The sequence below is a fragment of the Polypterus senegalus genome, chromosome 6 (assembly GCF_016835505.1).
Source record: "Polypterus senegalus isolate Bchr_013 chromosome 6, ASM1683550v1, whole genome shotgun sequence".
Classification (NCBI taxonomy): Eukaryota; Metazoa; Chordata; class Cladistia; order Polypteriformes; family Polypteridae; genus Polypterus; species Polypterus senegalus.
In genome coordinates this window covers 177960528-177979005 of record NC_053159.1, presented here as the reverse complement: position 1 = coordinate 177979005, position 18478 = coordinate 177960528, and the positions used below count along the sequence as shown (strand labels likewise).

At 40.6% G+C, this 18478-nt stretch overlaps 1 protein-coding gene across 1 annotated transcript in view; it reads right to left on the bottom strand.

The window, feature by feature from the left end:
- pdk1 (pyruvate dehydrogenase kinase, isozyme 1) overlaps positions 1-14092 on the bottom strand; it is a 50539-nt gene extending 36447 nt beyond the window's left edge. The window contains exon 1 of the mRNA XM_039755096.1: positions 13497-14092. Coding sequence (XP_039611030.1) covers positions 13497-13605 — 109 coding nt within the window. The 5' untranslated portion in view covers positions 13606-14092. The remainder of the gene's footprint in view (positions 1-13496) is intronic.
- Between the last annotated feature and the right edge of the window lie 4386 nt (positions 14093-18478).

Sequence of the window (18478 nt, the reverse complement as noted above, 5' to 3'; positions counted from 1 at the left end):
TTACTGTTTTCTGTTAGCAGATACAGTATCTATGCACATGTAGATCAAATGAGGCAATTCTCATTTACAGCTTTGATATCTACATGCAGTTGTGTTTTATAGAAATTTTAAATCTCATTAAGATACCTAGAGAGAGATAGATAGGAAGGAAGGAAGGATACTTTATTAATCCCAAGAGGAAATTCACATACTCCAGCAGCAGCATACTGATAAAAAACAATATTAAAGAGTGATAAAAATGCAGGTATAACAGACAGACAGACTTTGTATAATGTTAACGTTTACCCCCCCAGGTGGAACTGAAGAGTCACATAGTGTGGGGACTCCTCAGTCTGTCAGTGGAGCAGGACGGTGACAGCAGTCTGTCGCTGAAGCTGCTCTTCTGTCTGGAGATGATCCTGTTCAGTGAGAGTTTGCTCAGTGCCCGTCACTCTATCACAGATGTCAAACTGTCCAGCTCCATGCCTACAATAGAGCCTGCCTTCCTCACCAGTTTGTCCAGGTGTGAGGCATCTCTCTTCCAGCACACCACCACGTAGAAGAGGGCGCTCGCCACAACCGTCTGATAGAACATCTGCAGCATCTTATTGAAGATGTTGATGGACGCCAGCCTTCTAAGGAAGTATAGTCGGCTCTGTCCCCTCTCTTGCACAGAGCAGCAGTATTGGCGGTCCAGTCCAATTTATCATCCAGCTGCACTCCCTAATACACACTAACATCCCTAATAACACTACCAAATACAGCTTCTGGGGATGGCTCCCATAGTAGGGAGTCCTGCAGCACTCTTTAAGCATTCCATGTATGGTATGTAATGGAGAATTGATTAGCAAGGCGGTTTTGGCACCAAAACTAAGCCTAATATTTTAACAAGCAGGCAAACAAATTTGGCATCTTTTAAATTGTCCTTTAACTTAAACTCTTGCACTTTTCTTTATAGAGATGGCAAAAGCAACACCACTAGCTGAAAGTCTTTGTTGCTATGCACATTCCTCCTTCATACATTGTGCCACACTCTTTAGTCACCCTGCTAACCGTATCTGTTGTCAAAGGCAGAAGTCCCAATTTGTGCTTCAGTAGCTGACAATGCCAAGTTTAAAAAAAACTGTCTTGACAAAATCGACTTCTAGATTTAGTTTGCTTTCTTGGCAAGTACAACAATATGCATCCCTTCTAGCAACATTAACAATAGCTTTTTCCCCCCCATAGAGAGGCCTGGACTCTCCTTATAATCCAGAGTCCATTTGGGGTCCTCTTTTTCTTGTAAAGGAACAATCGATGGCCTTTGGCCTGCTTATCTTGCTTTGAGTAAAGCGGTGCCTGAGGTTTAAAGTCCTCACTCAGTTTAGATCACCTAACATACGGTACACTTGCGTCTTCTGCTGTAAATATTACATGACTTGATAAAGAGTTAAAGGATGAGGACATATTACAGCAAGAATATGCAGCACTACAGTTATGGATTTCTTTTTGTACAAGGTCATTAGCACACTGAATTAACTTTATGTGAAAGATACAATGAGCTAGCTGTGCAAACATGCATACCTAAATTCTTCCACCCTTTTCAAAATCCACTGCACCCCACCTACCCCTGTAACTGCCCGTTGTGTATTCCGACATACTCAGTGACTCACTTCAACTAGTCTACGACTCACTCTTGACAAAAACAAATAGGTTTGATTTGGCCTTTAGTCACTGGGGTGGGCTCTGTGAGCATAAGAGCTTACAACCAAGTGCAACACATATAATGCAGCAACAAGGAATAAGGAATGTGGGCGTTTTGGACCTTGGGCTGGGCATGTTTGATTCAGTATTTAATTCAAAATCAATATGCAAAGCTAATATCGCATGTCTACATCCCCATGTAGCCTGGCGGTGTTGAGTGTGAAAAAAAACAGAGCAAGGAGCAGAAGAGGAAGCCGTTTAGAATAGGTAGGGCTAGGGCTGCTGTTTGCAAATGGGTTTGATTTTCCCAGTAGGTCAGTACACGCAGTACAGCAATTAAAGATAAAACAGGTTAACAAATGAAAAGGCCATCCTGGAACATGCAGTTATGTGTCTATAATGTGCTCTTGTGCTTCCCTGGCAAAATGGGTCCCTGCTGAGCAAAGTCCCATGTAATGTTGCTGTTCTGATGGATAGCTTAGCAGAGGACAAGCAGCCTTTGTGGATTTAAGAACTGCACTGACTACTGCATTGCAAAGCACACTTTTTCCTGCTTAACTTGCGGCAAGAAAATACTCATACATTGTCAGTGTCAAATAACTAAGCTAGCCAGTAATTCACATTACAGCAGACGTGAGATGTCCGCACCATGTATAAGTCCTCAACCCTTCATTTCACATACTCAAAGCAGGAATAAAAATGCAGCCTTCATAGAGTTTGTTTTTTTTTTTTAAATTTGGTGTATTAGTCATGGGGTAAACTGCATTACTGACAATTTTATTTTCATACTGAGCTTATATTTTTATTTAGAAAATTGAGCTTCCTAATGACTGTGAGAAAGTCTGTTCTGAACATTTAAGTTATAGTGTTGAGTTACCCTATCTTGTTAGTGTTCTGTTTTGTCCTCGTGTATTCACCATATTTTGTGACTTTGTGTCTTACAGCATTAAAATTTTATTTAAAACTTTTCCCAAGTTCTGTGCTTTCCAAGTTGTGTGTCAATGATTAAATGCAAGTATATATAAAAAAAAAAAAAAGCTGTTCTAAAAGATTAACTATCGGACGTTTATCTTTTTTATCTTTAGTTATACTAGGGTGCTTCGCCAACCACAACTCCCCCCCCCCCCCACCTGCGGTACACACCAGCCACTTCACTCTCTGCCACTGCGTATGTGGATTTCACTTTAACCGAACAACAAATCTTTTCATTCTCACGGATACGCCTCTTCATTGGGAAGAAACACTACTTTTCCCTGATGGCAACACAAATTAGAGGATCTACAAGTCTCCAACTTAAAGTTTAAATTTGAACAATATATTCAATCTCTTTTTGCTGTTCCGTTATTTCATTGAGTAATAATTTCGATTTGTTTGCACTAATGCGATCTGTACTATCAATTTTTTTGAGCCTTTCGAATTTTAGTACTTTCATTATCTCTAACCTGCTCTGCATGTGTATCACGTTAACGTTTTTGAATTCTTTACAACATTCTATTTTGTCATCTACTCTTTGTCTTTTATTTCCAGCCCCAGGTATAGTTACATCTCGTGAAAGTATCTCTCTGAAAAAGTCATGTCTCGTCCCAGGCTAAAAAGTCACATCTCGTCCCAGGATTTTTTTATTATAATAAAGAGATATTACCTATTTAGCAAATGGTCATTCACATCTTTAACCACCGTATGTGTTGTCAGTGTTTGGAATACGGTGATTGATCAGGTGCTTATGTAGATAAATGCAAATTGTCACTACAGGTTATGCTAATTGTTACATTTGTTTTGCAGCTCTGCTTCAAGAACGGGCTGATAACTTTTTCTAAACTGTTTTAACTTGAACTGTCAAAAGCACTGTAAAGATGTTGTAGTTTAGTCATCATTTGATGTAATTTAACTGTTCTGTGGCATTATTTATTTTAGACCACACAAACAAATAAATGTCATCAGACTGCAGATGTGGACTTCTTTATGTTTAGAAAATAAGCAATAAAAGGATTAGATAAACTGCCGTCTTCTGTGCTCTATTCTGTCATTCTGACCAGAGTCAGAAAGGGACACATGTATGCAAATACATAACTTGGAACAATTACAAATGGTGTAAATCATAAAATAAAAATGTATATGTACAATATACACACGCACATTTATTACAAACTGTGATTTGCAAGGCAATTAATAAAGAACTTTGTCTTTCCTCCTTTAAAACAATCAAACCAAGAAAGAGACAGCCATGTTTACTGATTGAGAGACATCAATGTCAACAAGGCAGGCAAGGTTCTGAACATACTACATACAACGGAAATTCATAATTAAATCTTTTAAGGTTGATGTAGACATTTGTCAACACATAGCCTTGAGGGTAAATGTCGAAAAAAGTTGACATCTGGGAAAAAAGGGTGACAATCAACTGTAAATGTCGACAAAACTTGCTGTTACGTTATAGTTGGACTCTCTTTGCTAGGAAGAATGTTTGACTTGTTGATTTGATGTGTAATCCCTGCATATATCATGAGTATCGTAGACAACGTCTAGAATGGCACTGACATGTGGCAAGAGGGCAAAGAGAATGCGCAAAGCAAAACACTCTGCGAGTATTAATTATTTTTGTGTATTTATTTTTGAACACAATGCAGGGTGTCCTAGAATATATCTGTAATCTTAGTGCAAGTAACTTTCACACTGTTTATCCTTCAGTCCCAAGCTATTTTTAGGTAAGGAACGACGAGTCCAGATAATACTTCACATAGGAAATCCAAGTCAGAAGGTCTCTGCAGAATTTAAGAAAGCATCTGCAGGCAGCCATAAAGTTCAATAAATATTCAAAATGTCACTGCTGTCCGAGTATTCGACAAGCTTTGCATTCATACAACCTGCTTATAAAATATTAGTCTTTCATGTAACATTTTTTACTTATTATTATTCAACATTACTTGCTTTTTAGTATACATTTTTGCTTTTTTATCATTATTATTTAGTAATAAAATATTTCCTACATTTTCAATATCCTAGTTAAGCACTGCCGTTTTTTTGTACCAAAACAATATTATCTTTCAGTTACAAACAAAATTGTAGTGAAGCACAGTGGCAGTGTGGGGTTGAGGGCCCATAAGGATTTAAGTTCCTGTTGACGGTTCATTTCATGGCTTGCTATCCAACAGCCTAAAAGTGTCTGCCTACAGCTCCCAGGGCACCTTGTCCTTTGATGGATGCAGTTGCGCTATGATCCTCTCATGATGCATCACCACGACAGCCGCCGTCTTCAAAATGTCCCACCCATCTATCGGATGTCACAGCGTCTTCAAACTCCCTCCAACCAGCTTCCATGGCTTTCCCCTGCCTTCTCTTATCACACCCACTCCACAGTTCAGTGGACCAGACTGCAGCCCTTTCAGAAAGCACTTTAAAAAAAACAACACTTTGCCCCTTACATCTCCCAATCTCTCTCACACCAGCGGTCGTGTCTATGCTCCGCTCTGTCCACTCAAACCTACTCAGACCATTTTGTACTCTTTGTGGTTGCAGGTGCAGGAGTTCTAATGGATGGCTGAGCATATCAGTCTTTTCTACACATGAATGTCTAATCAGACCATAAAGTCTCCACAGCTGCTCCTACCTAAAACCACAATGTCTGAACCATTCTGTTTTAAAAACTACCTGAACCTGTGCTAAAGCTACAGAGCCCATACACACTTCATGACATATTCAGATAACTCTTCTCCTACCAACTGAGTAAAAAGATTATTCCAGCAGCACTGGGTGTAAGGCAAGAAGCACACGTACCAGTATGGCAGTTCTTTACATGGCTCAGTCTTGCAGAAAAGAGTTTGCTGCAAGTAATCCAGTAACAGAAACCTATAAATAAAGCATCCTGTTTGATGAAGCATTTATAAAACACAAGAAAAAGATCATAGGCATCATGCTCATTTTAGATTCACTTTGGCCAATAACATTTAACTCTTTTGTTTTTTTGTGTAGTTTAATGACGTCGGAGCATCCTGCCAAAGGAAAACTCCAGAAGATGACCTGCGGAAACACGTATTATTAAGAAAACAGGTTTCTAATTTAACAGGGCTATTCACCTTAACCCAGTTACATACGTGCATGTAAACTCACTGAATGCGTTAGGTGAAGTGGCGTTTCAAATTGGCCCTGAATGAGTGCGTTTGTGGACATTTGCAAGATTGGTCCAAGTGATCCATCCAGGGTTGGTGTCTGTCTACCCAGTAGAGCCTCATTACTCTCAGGCACTCGGCACCTTGACTTGAACTCATTAAGCATGAAAAGGTTGTTTATTATTTTGTACTGAATTAGGCTTTAATCCCATTCTCAATGTGAAACATGCTATAGAAATCATTTCAAAGTGAGTGAAACAAACATTCATGGCAAGTATAATATAATATAATGCATTGTCCCATACCTAACTAGAGCTTTAAATTAGTACTATAAAACAAGCTAATAGATAAATTAAAAAAAAACATGGAAATGTTGAAAGACTGAAATCAAAATATCATTATAGTCCGTTACAGACAGCCTTCCTCCTTTAAGCCAGGGATTCTCAAGCATGGTTTGTGGGCCACAGTGGCTGCTGGTTTTCCAATTACTTAATTTGAGGCCAGTTATTACCCAAGCATCATTTGTTTGCTAGATTTTACTTAACTTGCCTTTTACTTAAATTGCTTGATTTACTTATAAACAGTTGTATTATCCTGCAGTGGGCAGGCTCCCTGCCCAGAGATTTGTTCCTGCCTTGTGCCCTGTGCTGGCTGGGATTGGCTCCAGCAGACCCCCCAAACCCCCCCATGACCCCGAGTTAGGATATAGCAGGTTGGGCAATGGCTGGCTGGCTGGCTGACTGACAGTTGTATTATCTGTTATAATTGCTTCTTGTTTGCTTAATCAGCTGCCAATTAACAATGAGGTGAAAATGACTAGCATTTCACCATCTGACTTGGTCTCATTCACACCTGTGTGTGTGGACTCACCATGAAGTATCTCTTTGAATAAAGTATTTGGAAAGAAATCTGAAGTAAACATTAAAAAAACTGAAATGTACTAATCTGCTACTAGCCGTAAATCACTTGCACGATATCCTCAGGACAGAAACAAAAAAAAATCTACAAACTAAGAGTGATCTGGCATGATAAGATGAAAACCACAGAATTAAATAACAAGTTCTGTAATCTGCTATGACTGGCTTCTAAATAAGAAATTCAATTAGGAGAAGAGAGAAAAAAAAAAAAAATCTGTCGCCACTGTAGCCCTGCAAGACCTAATTTGAGCAGCTCATCTTTAGGCTATCCAGACCCAAACACACGACCACATTCTAAATGTACTTTTTGCCCCAGCTGACATGCATATACCTGCTTATACAGAGGCACTAGAAGTATGGCAACAGTTAGCACTTGTATGTCAATAAAGATTTTTAGTCATCCATGTCAGGAGATATCCTGGAGTAATACATCACAAGTAACTGGATATGCTTTATAAGCTTAAAAACATTTCACGACTTCAACTGAATACTAAGTCTGGAAAGAAAAGACACTTTTTAAAAAATAAAAAGTAAAAAAAAAAAACATAAAACAACCATCCCTAAACACAGACTGATTTGGGGGTTGTCACAGTCATCTTCTATGCCTATTTACAAATTTGGCATTACTCTTTGCCTAGCAGAATCACTCCACTTCACTATGTCAGTCAGGTGTCCCTACTCTATCAACTCCAAGCAACGCCCAAGTGGTTTCACCCAATTCACACCTTCAGTCACATGATTCACAACTGGCAAGGAGACAGTTGTTTGGTCACCAGCAGAGCTTCAAATCCATTGGAATTTTCCACCATTCAGCCAAACTGATCAAGCAGTTAAAGTGCAATTTAATGTAGAAAAGTGGTAAGTCCTACACATGGGCAAAAGGAACATCAATTTTAAAAACAAGTTGGGAAACACTGTCAAACAGGAAGCAAACTCTGGAACTGATTTAGATTTTCATTGTCTAAGCCAGAGGTTCTCAACGTCAGGTCCTGGGGGCCCACTGTGGATATTAAGGGGAAGCACATTTAAGACTAATGCTAGGATGACTGGCCTGTTAATACCTTACTAATCTATTGATGCAAGGAAATATTTAATTACTTGTGTAATATCAACTTCTTGATGCAAAGAGTTATGGGATTCTGGAACAAACTACTGAGACATGGAGCTGAAGCAGAAACCTTGACAACCTTTAAGAAGAATCTAGATGAGACATTGGGACATCTTAGCTACACAAACAGGTTTGATGGACTGAATGGTCTCCTCTTGTTCATCAGATTTCTTATGCGAGCCTGCAGGGTGAGTCGCAAGAAGTTTTCAAGGTTATATAGGCAAGTCCTGTTGCATTGGACTAGTGTTTACTAAAGTGCATAAGCAATTTTTTAACTTCTTCCATGAATGGCTTTACAGTATATATACGCAAGTGCATTATGAAGTTGTAGTGTGCAGAACTGTAAACGTTTTGTCCCACATGCCATTAGACTTTTAAACAATGATTGGCCTGTTAATACACTGCTAGTCTGTCGATATAGTGAAATATTTAATTATCTATGTAATATTAACTTATTTTATGCCTTAAAATATTTCTATTCTACATATGCAGTTCTCAAAAATGCAACAAGAGACTTCCTGGACCCTTTTCAGTTTGTATAGAGAGCTAACTGGGCTGTGGACACAGAGTTTTATTTACCAACACCTTGATAAGCCAGGGGCCTATGTGAGGATCTTGTTGGGGATAGATGAAAAAGAAAGAAAGATATTAATTTGGTATAGATAGATAGATAGATGAAAGGCACTATATGATAGATAGATAGATAGATAGATAGATAGATAGATAGATAGATAGATAGATAGATAGATAGATAGATAGATGCCTACACACATACATACATACATATACATACATAGACTTTATTAATCCCAAGGGGAAATTCACATAATCCACCAGCAGTATACTGATACAAAGAAACAATATTAAATTAAAATAGTAGAAAAAATGAAAAATAAAATAAAAAAGCAGACAATACTTTCAATACAACCATCCCAGAGCTCCTAGATAAGAAACCCCCCTAGCTCAACATGCCGTTGGATCACAGAACTTCTTACAGAGAGGAAACAGGACGAGCACACACATCTGACCCATTAAACCCTAGTACTGGTGCATCAGGAATGTGTCCTTTCCCCACTACCCTTCTCACTATATATAAGTGGCTGTACTCCTGGAGATTTGTCTGTCAAACTTCATTAATCTTGCAGACGACATCACACTAACAGGCCTCATTTCAAACAATGATGAGGCCATATACAGGCAAGAGGTGGAAAATCTGACATTGTAGTGCATCTTTAACAATTTGGACCTTAATCAAAAATCAAGTCCATTCTGACATCATCTGTAATTGTCTGGTTTGGTACTGCCTCTGTTCAGGCTAAAACCAATCTGCAACACGTCATCAAGAGCCTGTGAAAGGATCATAGGCTGTAACTTACCTCACATTCAAGTCCTATATGGGTCCAGGGTAAAGAGGCAGGCCGCAAAGATCAGTGGGTCTCTCTAAAGAATTTGTTTTGTTTTCTCTGCCTAATGATGGCCTGTTTTTACTGGCGTGGACAGCTCTTTGGATCTCATATTGAGAGTTCACAGTGACAGCTTTCAAATGCAAACTGCACACTTGGAATCAACTCCAGATCTTTTATCTGCTGAACAGTTAATGAAGTAATGAGGGACCTGTGCTCACACCTGGCTATGGAAAAGCTTGTCAGTCAAATGTACAAATATTTTTGAGCCCTTGAAATGGATAAAAATGGCTGTCATTCCTGAATGGCTCATACGATATTTTTAGTAAACCCCTTAAAACTTAAAGTCTACACTTCAATCACATACTGATTATCTACGACGTAATCTACAGGGTGTTCCAGATCTAATTATGCAGATCCAGATCGTCTGGATGACTTTCATTTATGCGGGGATGATTCCAGTTCAGCGCAAAGATGATTCTTCACGTCTTCAGTTCACACACTTCTCAATGGTCTGGGATTTTTCAGGTGATTTTCTATGTAATAAACTTAAGTTATATTGTAATGAAAATTGCATAATTAGATCTGGACCACTCTATATTGAGGTGGCGTACACAGCCAAAATTATGAAAATTGAGTCAGTGTCTAAATACAAAATGATGGTTATAGTTCAAGCTCCAAGTATTTGGTGGCATCTCTACATTCAGTATATTTAAAATTCTATAATAACATTTACCTGCATATGCACAGCAGAAAATATGAAGTGCTACACCATTTTAGTCTGTCCATATTTAACACTAGCAAAATACCCGCGCTTCACAGCGGAGAAGTAGTGTGTTAAAGAATTAATGAAAAAGAAAAGGAAACATTTTAAAAATAACCTGATTGTCCATGTAATTGTTTTGTGACTGTTATGAGTGTTGCTGTCATCAAGGATTTGATTATCACTATTTCTTTCAATCAGGTTCGTATCTGGAGGATGTGTTGTGTTCAAGGTATATTCCGTGTTTCTCAACCGTTGTAAAGATAACACATTTCATTCATCGAAGTGATCACTACCCAAATCGGTACTCGTGAATCTAACATGTTTAACAGGCATTCCCGGTATTAAGTTGTGGATTTGCCTGAGAATATTTAGCAGCAGCGTGTCTATGAGCGTAATTTAAACTTAAGCTTTACACCTTGCTTTCCTATTGATATGTGTACAAAGGCTTGTTCGGCGTCAGAGGGTTTCTGCAGTAGCTGCACTTATGAATATGCTAAGCACAGTCCTTCACCCGTGAATATTTGCCTTATATGGGCAGGCACTCAATTACGTGGGAGGCGTGATGATGGGAGAAGCAACTCCGCCTCACACGGCGACCGAGTGTACTTATGTACATATATATACGGGCAGGCTATGTCCGTATATATGTACATAAGTAGGTTCCAGTTATGACTGTTACGCGTAGAATTTCAAAATGAAACCTGCCTAACTTTTGTAAGTAAGTTGTAAGGAATGAGCCTGCCAAATTTCAGCCTTCTACCTACACGGGAAGTTGGAGAATTAGTGACATTGGAAAGTTCAATATGGTGGCCGACAGTGGCATCATACCACTGAAATAAGTACGTACATCGGTTTTGGTTGGCGCAGGGAAGCCACCTACCAAATTTCGTGAAGATGGGGCCATAAATAAGAAAGTTCAACATGGCGAACGTTGTCAACCATTATGACGGTTACGCGTAGAATTTCAAAATGAAACCTGCCTTACTTTTGTAAGTAAGTTGTAAGGAATGAGCCTGCCAAATTTCAGCCTTCTACCTACACAGAAGTTGGAGAATTAGTGATGAGTGAGTCAGTCAGTCAGTGAGGGCTTTGCCTTTTATTCGTATAGATATTGTATTTTGTACATACACACACAAACTATAAAAATATAAAAAATACACACACACACACACACGGGGGAATAACTATTTGATCTCCTGCTGAATTTCTAAGTTTGCTCACTTACAAAGAAATGGCCAGTCTCTAATTTTTATCGTAGTTTCATTTTAATGGAGAGAGTATACCAACTAAAAATCCAGAAAAACACATTACATAAAAGTTATAAATTGATTTGTATGTCATTGAGTGAAATTAAGTATTTGATCCTCTACAACCCAACCACAATTCTGGCTCCCACAGACTGGCTGTGTGTCCATGTGGCACACAGATTACAATCAGTCAATAACAGATACTCCTGATCTCAACTTGTTAAGCTCCTCCCGTGTAGTTTTGGGCTGATCCCTCACATCCCTCATGATCATCCTCACCCCATGAGGCAAGATCTTGGAAGGAGCTCCAGACGGAGGTCGACTGATGGTCACTTTATATTTCTTCCATTTCCGAATAATCGCACTAACAGTTGTCATCTTCTCACCAAGCTTCTTGCTGGTGGTCTTCTAGCCCAGGGGTTGCCAAATCCAGTCCCTGAGGACCACCGTGGCTGCAGGTTTTTATTCAAACTTTTTTTTTTTTTTTATAAAAACGAGTGCCCTGTTTGTGCTGCTAATTAACTTGTTGTCCATTCACTTTAATTGAATTGCTTTTTTTAAAAAAATTTGTTCCCCTGAATTTCTTCATCATTCCTCTAAACTTCTTAATTTCTTTCCTTAAATGGCACCCAAACAGAAACGAAATGTGAAGTGAGGGAGCCAACAGAAGACAAACTAAGTCAGGGCCTCAAACTCCAACCAATTTCACCCCAACCAGCTGTTTAATGAGGTGCCGATTCTTGTCGTTAATTAAACCGTTCATTAATTTTGTGGTGCAATAGCAGACTTTTCTGAAATTGTTGATTTTTTCTTTTCTAAGAGCTCTGTTAAAATGTTTGGTGGACCTGCGCAGATCGACATTCCAGAGACCTTCACCTTTCTTTATTTTCAGACATTGTATGATGGACATTGTTTGCTGGTCATGTTTTGGCTCATTTTGTATCTTATTATTGTTTGGCTCCTAATTAAGGAAAAAGAAACAATTAGGGGTCTGAGTCTTCAAGAGTAAGTCAATTAAAATGAATTCAAAAGAAGTTCATTAGCAGCAAAAACAGGTCACTAATTAAGAACAGGGTTAGAATGAAAACCTGCAGCCAGGTCCAGAGTTGGCGACCCATGTTCTAGCCCATTCCAGCCTTGTGCAGGTCTTGTCCCGGACGTCCTTTGACAGCTCTTTGGTGTTGCCCATGGTGGTGGAGAAAATGGAATGGAAGAAATTGATTCTGTGGACAGATGGGTTTTATACACATCAGATCAAGAGTATCTGGAACTGATTGATTGATTGATTGATTGTAATCAGTGTGCCACCTGGCCAAAGCGCTCATCTGTGTTAGCCAGAATTCTGCCTGCGTTGTAGGGGATCAAATACCTAATTTCACTTAATGACATGCAAATCAATTTATTACTTTTATGTAATGTGTTTTTTCTGTATTTTTGGTTGATATTCTCTCACCATAAAAATTTGAGACTGTTCATTTTGCTCACTTACAAAGAACAACAATTCAGCAGAGGATCAAAGAATAATTTTCCCCATTGTATGTATGTATGTATAGGGTGGTCCAGATCTAATTATGCACTTTTCATTACGCTATAACTTAAGTTTATTACATAGAAAAATCACCCGAAAAATCCCGGACCGTCGACAAGTGTGCGAACTGACATGAAGACTCGTCCCGCATAAAACACACAAACCTACAAGTAGGGAAAAAATTGGAATGTAATACTACCCCATGTAGTGTTTATGTCAAGCTGAACTTGCTCCTCTAGATCTGAGGTGCCTGGGCTTTCCTTAACTCTGCTCATGGCTCTTCGGCTAATTTCCTCAAATTTCATGTTGTTCCATTCTGCGCACTGGCGTGTGGGTCTTTCAATGACAAATAAAGTTGGCCTTGTATCTTTAAAGGCGCTATATAAAATACCGCCATCTTTTCAACGGAAAAAAAATTGGGAAAAAGTGTCTTAAAACGCTTGCGGTTTATGCTGATCGGTAAAGTAGGAACCCAGGAAAGGCTTAAACTGAAACTCCAAAAGGAAAAAGTCATCTGTTTTCATGAACACACCAGGAATGAACGATGCGCAACATGTCTTCACGCTTTCGAAAAACTACACACTGGCTACTTTCATACTGAGAATGCGGTTGTTCCGCCGGGTTCTGCAAAAATAAAATGCACCATTGGGGAAAATCAACCCCCTTTTGTGATACTTGGTGACAACTACCCAGGAAGTTTAACTATCCATCCAAAACAGAACCCGACCCACCACCCCATCATCATTCCATCGTACTCACCAAAATCCAAAAACTGTTTTATCGAGAGTGGCGAAGGTGAAAACCGTGAATAGTAATCCACTTGCTTTCCCAAGGTGCAATTTTTCAACAAGATGGTTAAAATTCTCATTTTGGCTCAAAATTCGTGTGGACTTTGTGCTTCGAGGGAGCCTCGACTGTTCAAGGTGCTTCTTTAGTGCGATGTCGCTCCCATGGTGTAATGCGAAGGCCGTGAAAACCTGGCGTCTCAACGCCTGTGAGGGGCCCGGGGGTCCCTGTGTCCAGACAAGTCTGGCATTCGTCAGCCTCGCTAGACCTTCGGCATCCTCGGGCAGGCGCGTCGCGTAGCCCTGCGCGCGCCTTCTACTGCACACGACAACCGAGGAGCGCGCTCAAAGACACCAGGGCAACCGTCAGCGACGCCGAAAACGAAACGCATCAACCAAAAGCGCTGGAAAGCAACTGCCTCGCAGGACTTGCGTATCCCACCCTGCGGCGCACTAAATGTGCCCTTGTTATGTCGGGTCAAAGAAAAAAAAAAACGACCGCAGGGCTCTTCACCCTCAACAGCGTCTCGATAAAGTCATAGCGGCACTGTCGCAGAATTAGGAACCAATAGGGTCAGAGAGAGGTGAAAGGGCCGGTTTAGCGGAAGGAGAGCCAATCAAATCTCCAGATGGATGTGTTCTGTGGGGCGGGACGCGCATGTTATTTCCGAGTGGCATTAACTTTATCCAATGAAAGCAATGATGGGTTTGGCGCACGTTTCCTGGTCACAGCCAAGGCAGGTGCCAAGGATCGGAGATTCTGTAGGTTTCGTCGGCTCTGGGTGGGATTTACCGGGCTGCTAATTAAATAAAATAAAATAGGTGGAGGTGTACCCGAACGTAACGTAGACTTATTATGGAATGAAAAAGTGGAGGTCAGTGCTGCTGAGAACATTTCTAGCCACTGCATATAAAGGATTTGTTTTAAAAGTCTTTCTGCTTCCTCTAAAGCTTTTCCCTCTTTTATGTGGGGTGGCTATAACTGACCAGTCTCCTCCATCGTTCTCTGTTGTAAACCTCCCCTCCTGGAACCCCTTTCTCACTTACACTCCCTTCACAGAGCCCATCCCACCTACCAAATCATTCCACCCAAACCTAAAATTCCCTGTGTAGGAGGGCATAAGCTGTGTAGGTGACAACAGATTCAATTTAAAGTGATTCTGATCTTCAAGTCTGGAGTTAAAGGGGGTGAGGGATTATTTATTGAGATAAATAGCTTATTCTTCTTCCTCATTCCCCTTTTCTATGCGGGGTTGATTTGTTTAATCAACCTTTTCCAAACAGCTCGGTCCTGCACCTCCTCGCCAGTCAAGCACTTTTCTTTTGCCCAGAGGGGACTGGGCGGTCTCTTGGTCTGGAACCCCTACAGATTTTATTTTTTTCTCCAGCTTTTGGAGTTTTTTGTTTTTTCTGTCCACCCTGGCCATCGGACCTTACTCTTATTCTATGTTAATTAATGTTGACTTATGTTTATCTTTTATTGTGTCTTCTATTACTCTATTCATTTTGTAAAGCACTTTGAGCTACATTTTTTTTGTATGAATATGTGCTATATAAATAAATGTTGATTGATTGATTGATTTTAGATCTTCTTTTACTTTATCCATCAACCTCTGCTTTGCCCTCCCTCACTTTCTCTTCCCTGTACTTCAATTCCCACCACTCTTTTTCCCACATGTTCATTGTTTCTCCTCAGCACATGTCCATACCACTTCCACCTGCTTTCCTGTACTTTCATAGACATCTCTCTCACTTTTGTTGTACCTCTGATTGTCTCATTTCTTATTCTTCCTTTTTTGTTACTCCACACATCAATCTCAATATTCTTATTTCTGTCACATCCAGCTTCTTCTCCTGCACTCCCTTTAACTGCACATATCTCACCTCTATACAGTACTTCATTGCTGGTCTTACCACTTTCTCAAAAACCTTACCTATATCCTTCGCCTTAATAGTGCCCATAGCAGTGCTTCTTAACCTTTTTTAAATTACGGACCCTTTTAGGAATCTGATGAAAGCTGCGGTCCCCTTTCCCCAGAAATATTTACATAAACACAACTTTGCATACAATGAATACACTCACCTAAAGGATTATTAGGAACACCATACTAATACGGTGTTTGACCCCCTTTCGCCTTCAGAACTGCCTTAATTCTACGTGGCATTGGTTCAACAAGGTGCTGAAAGCATTCTTTAGAAATGTTGGCCCATATTGATAGGATAGCATCTTGCAGTTGATGGAGATTTGTGGGATGCACATCCAGGGCACGAAGCTCCCGTTCCACCACATCCCAAAGATGCTCTATTGGGTTGAGATCTGGTGACTGTGGCGGCCATTTTAGTACAGTGAACTCATTGTCATGTTCAAGAAACCAATTTGAAATGATTCAAGCTTTGTGACATGGTGCATTATCCTGCTGGAAGTAGCCATCAGAGGATGGGTACATGGTGGTCATGAAGGGATGGACATGGTCAGAAACAATGCTCAGGTAGCCCGTGGCATTTAAACGATGCCCAATTGGCACTAAGGGGCCTAAAGTGTGCCAAGAAAACATCCCCCACACCATTACACCACCACCACCAGCCTGCACAGTGGTAACAAGGCATGATGGATCCATGTTCTCATTCTGTTTACGCCAAATTCTGACTCTACCATTTGAATGTCTCAACAGAAATCGAGACTCATCAGACCAGGCAACATTTTTCCAGTCTTCAACTGTCCAATTTTGGTGAGCTTGTGCAAATTGTAGCCTCTTTTTCCTATTTGTAGTGGAGATGAGTGGTACCCGGTGGGGTCTTCTGCTGTTGTAGCCCATCCGCCTCAAGGTTGTGCGTGTTGTGGCTTCACAAATGCTTTGCTGCATACCTCGGTTGTAACGAGTGGTTATTTCACTCAAAGTTGCTCTTCTATCAGCTTGAATCAGTCGGCCCATTCTCCTCTGACCTCTAGCATCAACAAGGCATTTTCGACCACAGGACTGCCGCATACTGGATGTTTTTCCCTTTTCACACCATTCTTTGTAAACCCTAGAAATGGTTGTGCGTGAAAATCCCAGTAACTGAGCAGATTGTGAAATACTCAGACCGGCCCGTCTGGCACCAACAACCATGCCACGCTCAAAATTGCTTAAATCACCTTTCTTTCCCATTCTGACATTCAGTTTGGAGTTCAGGAGATTGTCTTGACCAGGACCACACCCTAAATGCATTGAAGCAACTGCCATGTGATTGGTTGATTAGATAATTGCATTAATGAGAAATTGAGCAGGTGTTCCTAATAATCCTTTAGGTGAGTGTATAATGTACTTTATTTATCAAGATTTGATGGTCTCATACACAAAGTATTATTACATTTTAAAGTAAACACTCCTTTTTATGCAAAAAGTAATGGCCACTCATAACAATTATGAAATACAATCCATCCATTATCCAACCTGCTATATCCTAACTACAGGGTCACGGGGGTCTGCTGGAGCCAATCCCAGCCAACAAGGCAGGAAACAAACCCCGAGCAGGGTGCCAGCCCACCGCAGGGCGCACACACACACCAAGCATAATTTAGGATCACCAATACACTTAACCTGCATGTCTTTGGACTGTGGGAGGAAACCCACACAGATACGGGGAGAACATGCAAACTCCACACAGGGAGGACCCAGGAAGTGAACCCAGGTCTTCTAACTGTGGGGCAGCAGCGCTAACAATTGAGCCACCATGCCGCCCTTGAAATACAATCCTTTTGTGCAAATTAAAACAGATCCACTACTACTATTCTAAATCAACAGTACTGGGCTGTATGGTGAATATAAATGTTAATTGTTATCTGACCCTCACGGACCCCCTGAAACCCATCCATGGACCCCCTGGCCTAGGCACTTTCCTTATTTAAGATATGAATGGACTGTGGACAGAAGTTCCTCTTCAGTCTGTCTGAACTGGACTAGGCAGCATTAGCATCTACTTGATCGCAGCGCAGAAAAGAGGCCATTGTTGGGATGGTTGGTATTTGTGATCATTTTCTTTGCACTGGGCCTGTGTCAATTAGTGCAGATGTCCTAAAGTTTAGAGCGTGTACTCCATACCACCCTACTCTCTGCAAAGTCTTGTGATCCTACTGCTTGCTGTTCCCAAAACAGGCAGTAGTACTTCTGTCAGGATACTTTTGGTGGGTAATATGTGGAAGTTCTTCAATAATAATAAATAATAATACATTTTATTTATATAATGCCTTTCATCATCTTTCAAGGTGTTTAATACTTAAACCTTCTGTCATGGATACTTTCAGTGGTGGATATGCGGAAGTTCCTCAGCATCTGGGAGGGGAGCCTAAAATCCCTGATGCGTCTTGAGGTAGTAAAGATGTTGCTGTTCCTTCTCTACCAAGGTGTTGGTGCATTTGGAGCAGGTCAGGTCCTCTGTTTTGTAGATACCGAGGTATCTGAAACTGTCTACTCCCTCCACCTAAGTACTGTTACTTCTGAGAGGGTGGTAGCGCCTCTGCTGTTTTCTCCCAAAGTTCACAATCAGCTGTTTTGTCTTGCTGACATTCAGGAGTAGACAGTTGCTCTGACACCAGTGTGACAGACTCAGCACTTTATCTAGGTAAGCCTGATCATTGTTGTTAGAGATCAGGCCCACTGCAACTGTGTCGTCAGCAAAGTCGACAATAATGTAAAGAGTCAAGTGTAGCCATGCAGTCATGTGAGTAGAGGGAGTACAGCAGTGGACTCAGAACGCAGCCCTGTGGAGCACCTTTGTTAAGATGTTGAAATGTGGACAGCCACTCGAACCACTTGGGGTCTGCCTGTCAAGAAGTTAAAAAACCAGGTAAACAGTCAAGTGTTCAGATGCAGGTCCCTCAACTTGGTGATGAGCTTAGATGGGTTTATTGTGTTGAATGTTGAACTTTAGGGTGGCACGGTGGTGCAGTGGTAGCGCTGCTGCCTCGCAGTGAGG